A 16901-nucleotide genomic window follows, 5' to 3' on the forward strand; every position below is an offset into this window, starting at 1 on the left:
GCCTTTTCAGGGTCCATAATCATCAGAACTAAATTAAAACACCTTTCATTTTTATCTGATTTTACTTCCAAAAGGATAAAATCCTGCAAAAATCTCAAAAACAAAAAACTCACTACAAATCCAAAATAAAACTAAAAAAAACCCCAAATAAAAAAATAAAACAAATCCCAACAACTCAGCATTCTATTGCTTATTAGCTTTTCCATATAGGAAAAACAGAATTCTAAAATATGGTCATTAAAAATAACTCTGATATACAAAACCACTACCACATCTCATAAGCAGATACAGGACACTTTAGAAGCTGTAAGGGTGAGAACTTGTGCGCAGGCAGACTCCAGGGTTTTAAATCCTGCCTCAGACACTTCCTAGCCATGTGAACCTGGACAAGTTACAACTTCTCTAAAACTTCTTTACCTCATCTGTTAATAAGGATAACAATAATAACATCTTCTTTAGGGTTATTGTAAAGATTAAATAGGAACTCATATTTTTATATATATGTATGTATGTATACACACACACACACAAAATGTGTGTATTTTATCAATTTTAAAGACACTGTCAGCTATTAATATTTAGTATTTTCTTCATATTATATTATATATATTATATATACATATATCATATATTTTTTATTATTTTCTTAGTAATATATAGTATCACCTTATGTCCCTGGTACAATACAATTCAGAAGATAATTATCTAGTTTCATTTCACTTTTCTAGCAAAATGGGTAAGCATGGTGTCTGGCACATAGTATACCCTATATCTATTAATAATAAATTCCTATATATTTTTTTTCCCCTTATGATTTTCTTTAGCTTTAGTTTGCAATGTCTAATGCTTTACTGGAATATTAGCTATAAACAATTTTAAAAACCAATTCTATCCTCCCCCCTTCCATCACAACTCTTCATGCTTTAATGAGAGATGGTCTTGGTCAAGTTTGGTCTATGATCAAACAAACTTATTACATGGTAGCTCAACCTGGTAATGGAAATCTGGGTTCATATTTCAAGCCTTTCCAACTTGAGAAGACCTGCCAAAGCATGTAGTCCTATGAATAGCCTTTGAGAATTCAGAGTCACCTGTATGTCATGATGCTGATTTTAGGGTAGTACTTTAGTGGAAGCTTGCTATATCCTATTGATAATAATTACCTATATTTCTTAAGATAGTTCATAGGCCTCTCTATGATTTTTTTCTTCTCAAAGATAAAATATCAATTTCTAATTCAGATTCCTGATATTCTTTAACCTTTTTTTAAAATCACCCTTATGATTTCCCTCAAACACAAACACAAACTCTTGTTTATTCTTGCTTGTACTTATTTTAGGTGCAGAAACAGAAATTATAATGCTATGAAAGGTATTCCTTAATTAGTAAAGTTCCCAGATTCCTGGCTGTTTACTACTAGGTGACAGTACAAGCCAAGAAGCCAAAACTGAAATATAGTCAATAGTAGTCAGTAAACATTTATGAAGTACCTAATATATGCCAAGCACTGTGCTAAGTGGCAAGGATACAAATAAGAAAAAGAAAGACAGTTCCTGCCCTCAAGGAGCTTACAATCTAATAAAAATGTTTTTGGAGACAGACATCCATTTCTAAAGAATATTATCCTTCAGAGGAATTTTTTTGCTAAAAGGACAACCCACAACCCCCACTTTTCAAATCTCCATTAGAAATAGTCAGTACTCAGTCATAATTACTGCATTTCCAATAAAAAAGCAAAGTTTTAACCTACCTTTTGATTTAGAGATGGAAAGTTGTCATGCAAAAAGGCTGAAAAATCACCAAAAGGAAAAACATTCCAGAATGCATTTCTTGTTTGACATTTATCATGTACCATCTTTGTACCTTTGTTATTCACATACATAAAGGGTTATAGTAAAATTATAAAAAACACCAAAAAACAAACCAAAACAAAACCAGATCATTATGACACATCTGACAAGCATGGTTAAAGCTATTACTCACATCTTGGAGGAAGAGGCATTGCTGAAAATTAAATCCACCAATGGAGTCTCCTTAATGTTGAGGCCATCATCACACTCACCCAAAGGCGGTTTACTCTCTACCTCAGAGACACATCCTTCACTTTTTTCGTCTTTGGGTTCTTCCTTTGTCCCCCCCTGGGGAGGCCAGGAGACAAAGTAAGCTTTAGAAAAAGCTTCAGTATTGGAGCAAAGTCTCTTCCTGGTTAAGGTGACTTAAGAACCTTCTATTCTTAGGAGGCTAATTACTTAAAGCACTAAATTAAAAAGAACAAGTTTTAGAACTAGATGTATCAGCAAAATACTTAATAACTCTACAACAGAACTTTCCCTTTTTTTCCTCCAGAACAAATAAGAAAACACTACACTCCTGACATCAGCAAGCCCTGCTATGAAAAGTTCTCAAGGCTGATAGTATGCTATACTCTTCAATACTTATTGACAAGTCAGACTTTCTAGATTAGATCAGAGCAGATAGTCAAGTTGGTTGAGCAATGAGAAACATCCTAGTTAGGCAACTGGTTTAGCTCTTCACTTACCTCTTTACTCTCTGGGGGTGGCCCCTGAATTTCACATATATCTGAGGGAACTGGGGCCATCTCTGGCCTCTCATTTTTTCCCTCCAACTCCTTCTGTGCTACTGAGCCGTTCCCCATGGCTGGAAACTCCTCCATCTCCCTGCATGGCTCCCCTGTCTCTCCCTCAACATCTTGAGTTTCCCTTCCTTCTTGCTTCCTAGAGCCAGGCTGAGACCTGCAGCCCTCACTTGTTCCCTTGCTGCTGATGCACAGTGGCTCCATCAAGTAGGCTACCTGCAATAACAGTTTATTTCCATATTCATAAGGACACCAATGGAAATCATCATCTAGACCCACAATTGAACTAAAAAACATGTACCTGGTTATTTTTGAGAAAGCTTTATCCCAATGGCTGTACAAAAACCCTTCTATTCACCACCCCCCCCCCCAAAACCCAGTCCATTTCAAGCATTTTGCTCCCACCCACAGTTGTTTCAGCTCTAAGTCATAGAATACTATAATTATCAATTTCATTTACATTAAGTAATAACTACTGACCTCCCTGGTTCTACTGAAATAATGAAATGCAGCAATACTACAAATGGTCCCAAGTTGCTTTTTTTAAAAATCTGTTATGTAATTTCCTAAGTACAGGGAATTCCCAGTATAAAAACTTTCTTCAGTGATAAGAGAATGCCAATTCATCTGTAAAAAAAAAATCTTAAAGAGATGCCTTGGACAATAAGCCATGGACAATATGGTTTGCCCATGGTCACATGCTAAAGAAGACAACTATAGAAGAGGCAAGAGATCTTCTTGACCCTCTATATCATACCACACTTTGCCTGAATTCTGACAGGGCTTGTTGAGCAATAATCATCTCAACTCCCTCAAACTGGTATCTCAGAAAAATATGTGGGGAAAATATAAGGGCAAAGTTTTCTAAGAGGGTGAAAATTTTCCCTCATTCTGGCCTGACCACTCTGAGCAAATACGGATTACCTCAGAGAGGAAATGAAGGAGGTTTTGATGGTTGAATTGTTCTGTCTCTTCCTGGGATTCCTCACTGCCTCCATCCCCCATAAGAGGGTCACTGGACTCTCTGCCTAAGTTGCTCTCCTCTAGCTCCTCTGCTCCTGGCTCTTCTGTTTCCCTCCAGTTGCCCACTTCAAGATCCAGACTGGAGTCCCATGAGCTGAAGAGGGACCTGTAGTCGTTGCTCAGCTCAGAATCATTAGGATAATCTTGTTCAGAATCCAACCAAACCCAGTCATGCCCCATCTGCAAATACACAGAAAAAAGAATTAGATTTATTTAACATTCCAGAACCATCCCCAATATCCAACTTTTCCCCACAGTTCAGAACATTTAAGTGTCAGGAATTTCTCTTTAAGAAGGGGAAAGTTATCTTAAATCCCCAAGTTGAGTTTTAATATTTCTTCAAATTGCAGCTAAAAGAAAATAAAGAGTAAAGAAAGTACTGCAATCAACAAAATAGCTATTACTCCCATTCCCAAAAGTTTTGCTTAAGATTTCTCAAGTATTCAGCCCAAAATAAAGATAATAGACCTATCTAGGCAAATTCCTGAAAAATACTCTTTTCCCAAAAGAGACACATTATAAAACGCAAGGTAAATCTGAGGAAATTTGCCCACTAACCATAACCCTTAATTCCTATTTGGCTTTATCTTTGTCATTCCTTTGACAAGGTTCTGAGTTTGCCAATGTTCTAGCCAAATCTTGCAAAGTGATAAACCTCTGTTTTGAAGTCACATTGCCCACTTTCCTATCCCTCTGACTTTACTTCCCATCTTTCATTTGACTTAACCTCTTGCTAAAAATGAGCATCAAGGCTCAGTTCCTAGCCCTCTGCTCAGTGTGTGTAGTGTGTCACACACACACACACACACACACACACACACACACACACACACACAGTTAAGACTTCAATTTTTCATCTACTGTAATGACTCAAATATTTGTCATTCACTCATATAATCACGCAACTCTTTCAGTTTCTTAACCTTACCTGCCCAAAAGACAGTATTCCTTGGATGCCTTGACCTCATAAATTCAACATGTCCAAAATTCAACTAATGTGTTTTAAAAAGAAACTTCTCCTTCCCAATACTCCCATCCAGTTATCAGTAGCATTCTTCTAAACTCTTGAGATTACAAATTTTGAATGTCTCTCCCCACATCCATTTGCTGGATCTGGAGTTGAAGTCTTCTGTATAAATTTCAACTCTCCCCAGTATTACCTATGTAACCTTGGGCAAGTCCCTATAAACATTAGTCTTAGTGCCCTCATCTTTAAAGAGAAGAATGGACCACATGACCTCTAAAGTTGCTTCCAACTCTAGAATTAGAATCTTATAAAGACCTAATAGTCTCATCTCATATTTTTTACATTCACCCTTCTCTTCAGGGCTCTTTACTGATTTATCTCCTAGAGGAATACAATCTCCTCCTTGTCCTCTTGCATTATCCAACATTGTTCTAAAAACCTAAATTACTTTCTTGATCAAGAACCCACTAAGATTTCTTATCCATTAGATCAAATCCAAATTCCTAATATTCTAATTCCTTCATCAACCAAATCCCAATCACCTAGTATCTTTACGATTCACCATAAAAGTTTTACTTACTCCTACCTCTATGCTTTCTTATGCTATTCCAATTTATCAATCTACTCCCAATGTGACCTTTCAATGTCCACTTCCTCCAGTTTTCTGTATTTCTTAAAATCTTTGGCATCATCATAACTTGAAAATGACTTCCATTTCTTTTATCTCCAACTTGAGTAGAAGACTTTCATGGACAAGGACTTTGGCATCCCTCTTAATATCAAGTAATGGCACAAAAATTTATCACGCAAGTAAGTGCTACTATTTAAGGCTATTTATGCTTTTTAACCATGATAACATTCACTTACATTTTAACACACCTTTCTCCAAAGATCTCAAAAGTACTTTATAGATACCATAATCTCTATAATAGTGCAAAACTGTTATTAAAATGACACTTTATTTGTAAACTAGGAATCAATGAGAAGCTAGAGTAAGGTTGGTCAAATCAAAGGAATAACTTTTAAAAGCATTATTCATTTTTCACATAAAAATCTTGTAAATTTCCAAAACAAGGCTTATGGAGGCTTCAATGCATAACAGGGGAAAAGAATGGCAGTCTTTCTGTTATAGAAATGCTAAATGCAAAGTAGCTAACATCACTAAAATGAAAGATAACCCTGCCTCTGTTTATGCACTGGCTAAACTCTACTCTGAGAATCCCTTTTAAAATGTGCATCAAAAGACTAAATACCGGCCTCTCTCCTACAGAGACTAGCTAAACATATAGATTTAAATTGTGAGTAGTTACTTACCTTCTCTAATGACCCACCATGGGAACATACTTGATATCCTAGGGACAATTTTTCCCTCTTGCAGTCTCAAGCCAAAAAAATGGTGAGACAACTGAATATACACACAGGCTGACTAATCTCATAAAGAAAGCTATCGAAACTGAAAATGAGCACACAAACATGGCTAAGGTTTTCTTTCTTCTAGAGTTTATTGTATACATAGACACTTGACAAGTTAAAAAAGTCTGTACACTTCACATGACAGTACAAACTAGCCACAACTGCTAGCTACACGTGGGAACATGAACACGGGCCATCACTTCTGCCCTAAAACGGGCAGTCCGCCGAGGACTCTGACTCTCCAAGAGGTTTCCTTGGCCTGTGCATAGTCGCCCAGCCGCCTCTTGTTCCACCCTGGGAGCAAGGTCAACAAGCCCAAGCTCAGTCTTCTTCCCTTTTTTCTCTCGGCTTCAGCACAGAAAGGTGATCTAAAGCCTCACTTCTTCATCTTCAAATCAGCTTCAATGGCGCAGCGGCGCCCTCTTGTGCCCCCATCCTAAATGACAGGCAAACAAAGAAAGGGAGCGTCAGAGAGGGTCAAAGGTTATGGGAAGGTGGGACCCGGCACGCTTGGGAGTCAAGTTTCTCAGGAGACAAATCAGCAGAGGAATCCAAGGAAATGTGGTGCATTTCTGTCTTCCCACAAAGTGGCTGAAGAGCACCTGGTAATATGTGAGAGGAGATGGAAGGGAGATACAGGATAGGGAATCCTGTTCAAACCCAAAACAGAGGCTTTTAGCATTCACCTTGGGGGTCCCACAGAACAAATATTAGTCATCCCACCCACAGTTCCCAGATCCCTGTGCAAAGGGACAGGAAGAGTCAAAACAAAGATAGAAAAGTCAGAAAGGGCAGTGAACAGTGAGATTCTTGGCTAACGTACCTGTCCAGCTGTTGGGGTCCCTACAAGAAAGGCCTTTCCTGCCGACTGACCCTGGCACTAGCTCCCTAGCACCTCCTGACAGCTGCTTTCCATGAGGGCAGGACAATCAGAAGGCTTCTTTCCATCTGCTGCTCTCTCCCTGCAGCCCAGCTCCTTCCTCTTGTGCAATATTTTGCTGTCTTCAATAGATAAAGGTTAGAAGACCAATCCTATAAACCGGCCTTGCAGCAGCCAGACACCTGCCTGGGTGATCCAGAGTCACTGATGATGGGCAGCAGGCCAGTAGGAAAGAATGGTGATTGTATTTAATTTGTTCTTTCGGTAGTACAGGCTGGGAAGCCTGTGGGAGAAGATGAGCTAGTGAACATCTTTGGTGGGCCAGTAAATTTTTGTTACTAATTTGCCAAGTCTTTAAAACTTTTTCTGTTCCCAACTCAAGGACACAGGTTGCCTGTGAAGCAACAGGAAGAATAATAAAAATACCACCACCTTGCATTTGTATAGCACTTAACTCTTTTCAAACCATTTTTACAACTATAATTTAATTCTGTCCTCACAACATCCCTGTGAGGTAGGTAACACAGGTAATCATTATATCTATTATGCAGAAGAAATATATAAATGAGGCACAGATAAACTGACTTGCCCAAGGTCACAAAATAAATTAGTGAACAAAGATTAGTAATCAGTTTTCCTAATTCTTAGTCTGGTGTTCTTTCTTTCACACCATGCTACTTCTCTGACCCACAATGAACAAAGTGGAGAAAGAAAAGTCAAAACCACTTCTTGATTCCGTTAAACAAACTTAGGCTGGTTACGCCAACGGATCCCTCATCCCTGACCCACCCACTTGTATTATCACTGTGCAAGACCTTCTGGTATGCTTGGTCTTGTTACTTATTTTAAAGGAGGAAATGAAGACAGACTCTGAATATCTGCAAGTATAAGAAGCTGTTAGAAAGCCAGCCAATAACTGTTTTGATAACCTTTCATTTGCAAAAGGATAACTTACATACAGTATGATCCTATAAAAAAGCTGGAGAGGAGAAAAGGGAATGTGCATCCTAGATTCTTCATACCATCCACCCAAAGAATATATATAACCCTCCTAGCTCAGTGACCCTTTATCAGCATAAGCAGTACCCACCCAGCGCACATACACACACACACACGCACATATGCATGCATGCATAGAAGACAGGAATATGGTAGAGAAAACACTTATTACTTAATAACCTGAATAAATATAAGTTCAAGACATTGCTAGAGTCTGCAAGTCAGTTTTCCCTCTGCCACCCTCCCCTACCAGGAGCTGAGAACATTTGTGGCATCAACATCCCTTGCAACCATTCAATACTTACAAAGAGAGAGAGAAGGAAGGCAGGAGAGCCCATGGGGACACTGTCCTGTTAGAGGACAAACAAACACTGATCAGGTTCCATGGAAACTCTCAGCCACAAGCAACCCACACTTTAGGACAGAGACTCAAGCACCATACACAAACACATAACCACACACACAAACACACATACGGATACAGACATAAGACAAAAAAAATTTTTTTAAACTCAAGAACAAGAGGAGAGGACATTGTGGAAAAAAAGCTAAAAGCAATCTGGCTAGTAAGCCTCTAGGCATGGGGATTCACTGGCACCCAAACCCTTGCAAATTGAGTAGCTTCCCCCACCTTGAAAGTGCTGTCCCCAGCAACATCACTCACTCAACTTACGGTTTCCCCCAAGTGACTGGATCTGTCTCTCTCAGTCACTCCCGGCTTCTTCAATGTTTTGTTTGGGAGAAAACGTCCACCGTGCTACGGGGAGAACGTCAGGACTTCTGGGAGCGGCCTATCCAACGCCCAGAGGTCTGACTATTGATAAAAGATGTAGCTTCCAGATTATCAGGCATCCATCTGACTATAAATGTTTCTAAAGATCTATGTGTACTTGTGGTTTGAAAAATCTAATCATGAGAGCACAGCAGCTTTCTTAAGATGTTTTGGGTTTCTATTGGCAGATCTCTGTAATATAGATTTATCCTAGGCATTGGTAGTCTGGCTCCCTCACCTTCTCTGAAGCATCCTGTTTGCGGGTAGAATCTCTCCCTCGAAGGCTTTTGGCACTGATTCCAGACTCTGATGTCTGCATGATCAGCTGTGTGGCCAGGAATTGCTGTAGGGGAGAAGACAAGATGGATGACAAAGGCCATCAAAGACTGGCAATGGCAGCAAGGACAAGAATTTCAGTGGGCAAAATGCAAGATTAAGTATGGATTGTCTCATTCTCTTTATCATTCAGTACAATAGTAAGTTGATAGAGTTAAGAACATAAATTTTAGGAAAAAAGAGATACTAGTTGAAAAAATGATTCAATTTATATAGAACTTCTACCACTATGTCAGTTCCTGGCAATGAAGCAACAGGACAGTTAAAGAAGTTAAAATGCTAATTATTTGTAGAGCTTTTCTGGTAGTACTCAAAATTATAGGTAAAATAAATATGACTGAATAATCTTGTGTTGTTTCTAGGTAGGATACTCACATTACCCCACATCATGACTAATTTTATTTTCTGGTGATTTCTTTGGCGTAGGGATTCTTTAGGAAGAAACTCCCTCAACCAATGCAGATTGACAACTGTTCTGCATCTTATAGTCATAGAGAACCATTTGGGGTGTGTCAAGAGGTGGAGAGCCTCACCAGGTGTCGTGTGGTAAGATGTGAAAGAGCTGGGATTGGAAACTAAGTTATGCTGGCTCTAAAACTGATTATTTAGTCACTACACTAGACTTGTCAAATTCAGAGCCAGATTAACTTCTAACTGAGAAATCTTCAACAAAATAATTAATCATACAACATAAATGATGTTCATTTATGTTTTTTAAAGTCGCTATGTAGCTGGTAGAGATAGAGATCCCTTCCTGTTTGCATCTTGACACCTATGCATACATCATGGTTATGTCTCATGATTAGCAGCACAGCCTTTTTTACTCAGATCAAGCAAGGAGGATTTTGCCATTACCTGGATTTGTTCCAAAACATCCCTCTGCATCTCCACAGCCATGTGGTAGACATCATGGTCAGAGCTATTGTACATCACAGCATTCTGGAACATCAGCATAATGTCTCGCTGGAATTCAGCTGTTGTCCTTATTAGCCCATTCTCAATGTTCTTCTTAATGGTTGACAAATCCATAGGCCTGAGAAGGGAACATAGGGTAAAAAACAATGAAAAAGTGCTGCTGTTCAGTCTTCTGAGGACACCAATTCTTGCTATGTTCCTACTAGACTAGACTCAGACCATAACTATTACAACTCTAGCCCATTCCAAAACAAGCAGTATTGACTAAACCAAAAGGCAAATAAGTTTTATATAGAGTTTAGGAGACAAAAGACCTGTGACACTAGACTCTGAAAAAAACTAGCAAATGTATCATTCATATATTCTGGATACCAGTGGTTACTCTTACTAATATGGCTGAATTATCAGTTCTATTTAGTTTTAAACACATTCTCAATTACCACTCTACTAGAAGCCCTCACTGTCACATGCCCAAACTGTTTAAATAGCCCCCTAATAAATCATCTCTCCACTTCTCATGGCTTGACTAATTTTTCCTATTTCCATCATATTTAAATATCTTCAATGGCTCATCTTTCTTCTTTACCTGGAATTTACATCCACAATCTGGTACCACCCTAACTTTCTACTTCTACCTTCAACTCATACTATTTTCTACTCTACCTTTTGCTTTCCATCCAAAAGGACTCATTTTCTCTGAGCTTATTATGCTTAAAATGTCTTCCCTTGTTATGTGTTAAAATTCTTATTTATCATTTAAAGCTTATCTCAAATGTCAACACATGTTAGTATTATAAAGACATTCTGTAGAAATATCAATGCCTATACAATGTGGGCACTTTAGAAATGCTTATTATTATTCTCTGTACTTTCCCTATCCCAGCTGATTTCCATCTTTTGCCTCTTGGAGTTCATTTTGCTTTTCATCTTTTTAATGCATTCATTACATATTTTTAAGTTGCACAAAGGCAAGGAACATTTCTTCAACAATTTCTTCATAAGGAGGTATTTAATAATTGTTTTAAGTGAATGTGAAATTTGCTATATATTCTCCAAGTCATGTATCTGCTTAAAGTACCAAAACCATTGCTTACCTCTGTACGATGCTATGGTAACCAGGTGCTATATCATCCGTGACAGGTTGCAAGAAGACATTGGCATACCTGTCCAAAATAAAAGACATTATAAATTCACCTTACTTACTAGTACAAATATTAGTAATATTTCCTGTTACATAGCCTATTATTTCTTGGATGAGACAGAGAGCATCCTACCTTTGACTTGGACAAAAATCTTACTTGCCTGTGATTGGCTGCAGCTCTCCATACCAGCATGATAGCTTTCTTCCATATTTTCTGGGCCTGAATTGCTTCCTGATCCTCACTACAAACAGAACTGAAATAAAAAGAGCCTGTGAGATATAGGAGTCCCACATCAGGCACAGATTCAAGAGAATATACTTCCAGGGTTCTCAGTCACTCTGAGATTACCCTTTAATCCAGATCAAAAGATGAAAGAGGATAAGAAGATGAAACAAGACAAAAAGGTAAACTATTTCCTACCCTCCTCCCTACCCGCAAGTCTAAGAATATTTAAAACTCACAATTGTGAAGATGCAGGGCTACTGGGGATGGAGTCTGCTAAAGTGTGGGACTGAAGAGTAGCATTATGAATACTAAAGCCATCATCACTCTCGCTCACAGGAGGCTCATTATCCATTTCAGACAGATAACCCTCTCCCTGATCTTCTTCCTTGGGTTCTTCTAAGCTAGCTGCTTCACTGGCCCCATCTTCATCTTCATCCTCACCTGGGACATCCTGAAATACAAGATAGTTACAATCAGCAAACTTCTGATCTGGAATCAATCAAATTAAATTAGTTATAAAAGCCTAATACTCACATCTACTGACTGTGTCTCATCCACCCGCACTACCTATATGGTTCAAAATATCACTTGTACAAAGATCAAGAATTATGGCTTTGGAAAAGCTTAACACACCCAGGAACTTAAGACATAAGTTTCTAAGTAAGTCTAAACTATGAGGCCCATCCCATACTTGGCTTTTTCAAGCACAAAAATCAAATGGATTTAATGATATGTCATTTTACAAGTTCACTTTTAATTACTTTCTGAAATCTGGAAAGCAGATTCTCTGAGAGGCAGAGAAAGATTTAACCTTTCTATTTAGACAATTTGCCTTTTTTTGAAATGAAATCTTTTTTTTTTCCTTGCCTATTTATATATAGCTCTTTACCCTGACATCATTTTCTGGTATTTCCAATTTTTATCAAATGCACTGCCATTTGTATAAAGCACTAAAATAAGCTTTATGTAGCTCTGACATAAGAAATGAACAAAATTGTAGTAGAGATAATTTAATCTTGCTCAATACCTAGAATCAATTGTTTCATTTCCCTCCTAACATTCAAATCTCAGAAAAATTGGAGGGGGGAGGGGGGGGAGGAGGGAAATGTTGAAATTGTAAGGCATTGCTATGCAACATCAAGTCATGTGGCAAAAAGAAAGAAAATATTAAATTACCTTTATCTGGCTTCCAAAAATAGTTCCCGATTCTTCTTTCATTGAATCTGCAGAGAAAAGAGACACTTCAAGTATTTCTCCTTACAAATTTCTTCTACTGGTGCTCTTTCCTTTCACACTGACCTCTGCTCCTCTACTGGCTATCCATAACTCAAATTATGTCAAAAATAAGAATTGATTCCCTTGAGTTGGCTGCCTGGAGAGCATAACTTTCTTAATTTACCTGACAACTCAAACTTGTGCTGATTATCTGTCTCTGAAGGATCTTCATTGGGATTCTGAACATGTGGGAAAGATATCACACTTTCAGGGGAAGCCTAAAAGAAAAAAACACATAACACTTAGTATACAAAAATCTGACAATGAGACCAAAAAGAGAAATGCCAAGTCCCATCTACGTACTCAACCACAACCTTGTATCATAAGCAGGAATGGGATAGATTTCTCCTTATCATGCATGGCTTATGGGATTCAGGTAGTACTCAATATAGCATTTGTAAGAAAAACTCTAATGCTATCATGTCACTGGGAAATGGGAAACCATGTCCTCTGTCACTTCTCTATCTCAATTTAATCTACTGTTATGGGCCAGAACTTGAAACAAGGTACTAAGTGGAATTGAAGAGACAATGGTTAAAATTAGTTTAGCACTGATTTAATCCTACAACAAATAATGGTTTCCTAGTGATATAATGAATGGTTTATACTCAGTGTGGGGCATATAAGCTAGGAGCCTCAGCCAGGATTCATTCAGAGAGAAGGCAAAGGACTGGCGGCAGGAGCTTAAGCTCTCACAATCAAGGGGAGAAATTCAATTCGATCTTTGATCTTCCTGGTGGCTGGCCTGGGCTCCTGCACTTCTCCCATTAAGACCAAGGCCAGACTGAAAGGTTCTCCCGAAAGCTGCCCAGCCCCAGAAAGAAAATATAAAGGATCTGGACTCTTAATGCCTGGCTATGCTTGTGGTGATTACTGAACTGAAACGAAGGCTGCCTCCAGAGACCCCAGGAAAACCTCAACAGACAACATTACGTTCAGAGAGAACATTACACCTACCACCCACTCTCCTGATACCTCTATCTTTACTGTAGGATGGGCAGGCTCATCAACTTTCCCAATCAAGGTCTCCACTTCAGGAATTTCTGCTGCGGCAGCAGCTGTGGCCGCAGCCACAGCTGCTGCAGCTGCAGCCACTGCAGCAGCAGTGGTAACAGTGGTGGCAGCGGTGACAACAGCACTGGTGGTGGCAGTGGCAGCAGCAACAGCAACACCAACACCACCTCTAGGTTCTTCTTCTACATCTTGACTTCTAAGCTCAGGCGGCTCTGTGTTTGTTGCTATAACAACTCCAGCTGCTGCTTCAGGACTGGGAATACTGGGCTCCGGCTCTACTGGTTCAACTTTGATCTCAGCACTTGGTTCCACAATGTCTACCAGATCACGGATTGCCTTGGTCTCTGACTCCTCAAAGTCAAGCCTCTCTTGCTTGACTGTCATGTCTGCTGAGGGAGCAGGGATTGGCTTCTCTTGCTCTGGTTGAAGAGAATGCTCCCAAGGGCCAGGCAGGGACTGGGGGTCATCATTTTCTTCACAGAATGACAGGGCAGCTTCTACAGCAGCCACATCCAAGACTTCTGGATGATCATCAACCTGTTCCATAATACAGACAGTAATAAAGTTATCAAGAGAAGCTTTGGCCCAAAAATTTCATTAGGAGATGATCTGAATCTACAGCTTCCTGTTTGACAATAGCAACTATGGGGTCAGGCACGTTTTTTATGAACCACAAAAGGAAGATAGAGATAGAAGCAGAAGAAATTTCTATTCTCACTGATGGAGTAAAGGCTGGGGGAAAAGACTGGACAAGTCTCATGCGATACTCTCTCCACTTCAGTTGGGTACTTACTTTGTCCTCAATGATGGCAATGATATCTCCCACAGTCTCAAAGTCCAGCTCTTCTCCTGTGTAAGATACAGCAATGTCCATCTTCTCTGCCAGGTCCAAATCTTCTTTTCCATCAATGCTGGGGGCTTTTGATCCTCCAGAGGCCTCAGCTGCCCCAGATCGGAAACATTCCTCTTTGATAGAGTTGATGATCATGGAGATTTCACTGCTGTCCATGGAAACAGTCACAGTATGCTGATCGCTCACCGCCTCCATAGGTACCCGAGTGTCAGGCTGACTTACTAAACAAGAAGAATAAAACACTTCAGGAGATTATCAGGTACAAACTGGCCACCAATAATATACCTGGGAGAGACACGTGTTAAGTACTTAACCATTTAGACCAAGAAGAACCTTCTTGAATGTTTACCCTTCCCCAGTTTCATCCAGGAAACAAAAGTAAGAACCTGGCCCCAATATCCACCCTTTCTTTCCATGCTTTCAAGACCGCCCACCTCCCTCTCACAGTTTTTCTAAGAGCATCAGTGTGTAGATACAGGAAATAAAAATCTGAAGTGGGCTGATGTTCTTAGTCATATTTTTCCTCCCTACAGCCCAAATGGGAACTCTGCAATCTTGGAACAAGTGGCCTTTTAAGTATCTAGGGTCAGGGACGCACCTGGAACTACACTTTCTGATGTGGCGGCAGCTGTAGCAGAGGATGGCGCTGGCAATGCAGGCATCATAACAATGGTAGCCTGGGGTACAGACTCTACAGGGGGTGGTAGAAGTTTAGCTGGAGACTCACTGGCAACAGCAGAGAAGGAAGTGAGAGGTGTGGTGAACTGTGTAGGACCAGCTTCTAAAAGCCGGGAAAGAGTAGGAGCACCTAACAGACAAAGAGGTACACAAAACGGAATTGGCAGAAAAGCACATGAATAGAAAGCAATAGCTAATTTCTCTAAAACTCAATCAACAATCATTCACCAGAAATCAGAGGATGAAAGAAAATTCTGTGTTAAACAGGCCCTATACACACATCACTCAGAAACCTCCAGTTATTATCTATGCTTGAAATGAGCCATCAAGACACTAATCACATACTTGATAGGAAGATGAACAAAGAAAGCAACCAATGCTGGTAAAGTCAACAAAATCCTCTTCTTTTTCCTAGCTATACTGGTAGGTCCTAACTGCCAAACACATTTTTATTTAGGTACCAAAACTAATACCAGTTCTACTGACCACATGAACCCTTCCCTCACTGTCCAGGTCACTCCTCTCCCTTCCCTCTCATCTTATTAACACTGACATTATTCAGTCTATGCTACTCAATTCTTCAGGAAGGGTAGAGTGAGGGGTTTCAAATTCTGAAGCTTTATATGGTCTGTGAACAAAATAGTTTGAGGTGAGGCTAAAGTGTCAAAAAATATACCAACAAATCACAAGCCATCACCCCATCTTTGAATGATATTAGTTACACATTTGAAAAATCACTCAAAATGCACCAATAACTGTATCAAAAACTTTGAAAAAACCAAAAGGAAAGCGCAACACAGACTTACCTGACGCAGCAGGAGAGGCTGCAACAGTGCTGGGTGTTGACTGCATTTCCCCTCCATGCATCATAGGAAGGACCCCGCCTACCTCTAGAAGAACACCTGCATTGTTTAGGTGGCCAGAAGCCACAGTCATCTCACTCTCACTGACCTATTAGAGAAAAAGAAAAGTGAAGGCAACATTTGAGATTTCCCTAATCTACCCAAAGAAACTCCTGCAATGGATCAAATTTTATAAAACTAAGCCTATACTCAATCTGACAAGAAAAAAATTCCAGACCCATATAACACATAGACTCCCATTTGTTAAAAGATATATTCTCTAGGAAAGAGACCTCAGAAAGTTGTGGTTCAAATGCCTCAGGACTCAAAGCACCCTGTAAAAGAGCTAGGAGACCACTCCCGCTTTTGGACCTTTCTAAGGGAAAAAACACAACACAACATTTTAAACCCCAGACAACTCCCTTCCAAGTATTAAATCACTATAGCTCTCAAACACCCACAGAAGTCTCCATACCAGTCTGGGGCTAGTAGGCAGGAGGCTGCCCTTCTTCAAGAGCTCTGACAGCAGAGGGGAGGGGGGTGGAGTTGCTTTCTGTCCAAGCATCTTTTTCTGGGGTGAGTCATCTGTGACTGGGGTCATGGGGGCTTCTAAGGGTGCAGAGCCTGGAGGAGGGGTATCAGGAATCCCAGGAAACGAGGTAACTGGGGTACTCGGCAGTGTCCCAGGGTTTACCTAAGAGACAACAGAGAACCTGTATCTGACTTCTCAAACTCAAGGTCTCTACTAATCTGGAATCTTATATCACTTATCTATATGGTTCTCCTCACTCTCCCTGCCCCCGCCCCCCTTTTCTATCTAAGTCCCAAACCAAATGCCTAGAAAAATCTCTTATTCACAAGACAAAGCCCATACCTCCTCAAAACCCAAATCAACACTACATTCCCTCTTAGTCTTCAGTAAAACTTCCCACTCCCCTTTTGCTAATAATGAATTAGATGATGTCTATCAA

General features: G+C 39.7%; 1 protein-coding gene across 15 annotated transcripts in view; it reads right to left on the minus strand.

Moving 5' to 3' along the window:
* The window catches only part of BRD8 (bromodomain containing 8), a 30701-nt gene that overhangs the window by 4427 nt on the left and 9373 nt on the right, over positions 1-16901 (minus strand). For 5 of the 15 annotated variants that reach the window (XM_031953329.1, XM_031953326.1, XM_031953330.1 and 2 more), the window contains 16 exons: positions 16406-16624; positions 15895-16039; positions 15009-15218; positions 14351-14631; positions 13519-14094; positions 12668-12761; positions 12445-12491; positions 11505-11719; positions 11204-11296; positions 10996-11064; positions 9842-10019; positions 8889-8993; positions 8184-8228; positions 3521-3799; positions 2540-2812; positions 1984-2138 (listed from right to left, as the gene is read on the minus strand). In XM_031953329.1, coding sequence (XP_031809189.1) covers positions 1984-2138; positions 2540-2812; positions 3521-3799; positions 8184-8228; positions 8889-8993; positions 9842-10019; positions 10996-11064; positions 11204-11296; positions 11505-11719; positions 12445-12491; positions 12668-12761; positions 13519-14094; positions 14351-14631; positions 15009-15218; positions 15895-16039; positions 16406-16624 — 2984 coding nt within the window. The other 10 variants (XM_031953333.1, XM_031953335.1, XM_031953332.1 and 7 more) reach the window with 9 other exon arrangements.

The sequence above is a fragment of the Sarcophilus harrisii genome, chromosome 2 (genome assembly GCF_902635505.1).
Source record: "Sarcophilus harrisii chromosome 2, mSarHar1.11, whole genome shotgun sequence".
Classification (NCBI taxonomy): Eukaryota; Metazoa; Chordata; class Mammalia; order Dasyuromorphia; family Dasyuridae; genus Sarcophilus; species Sarcophilus harrisii.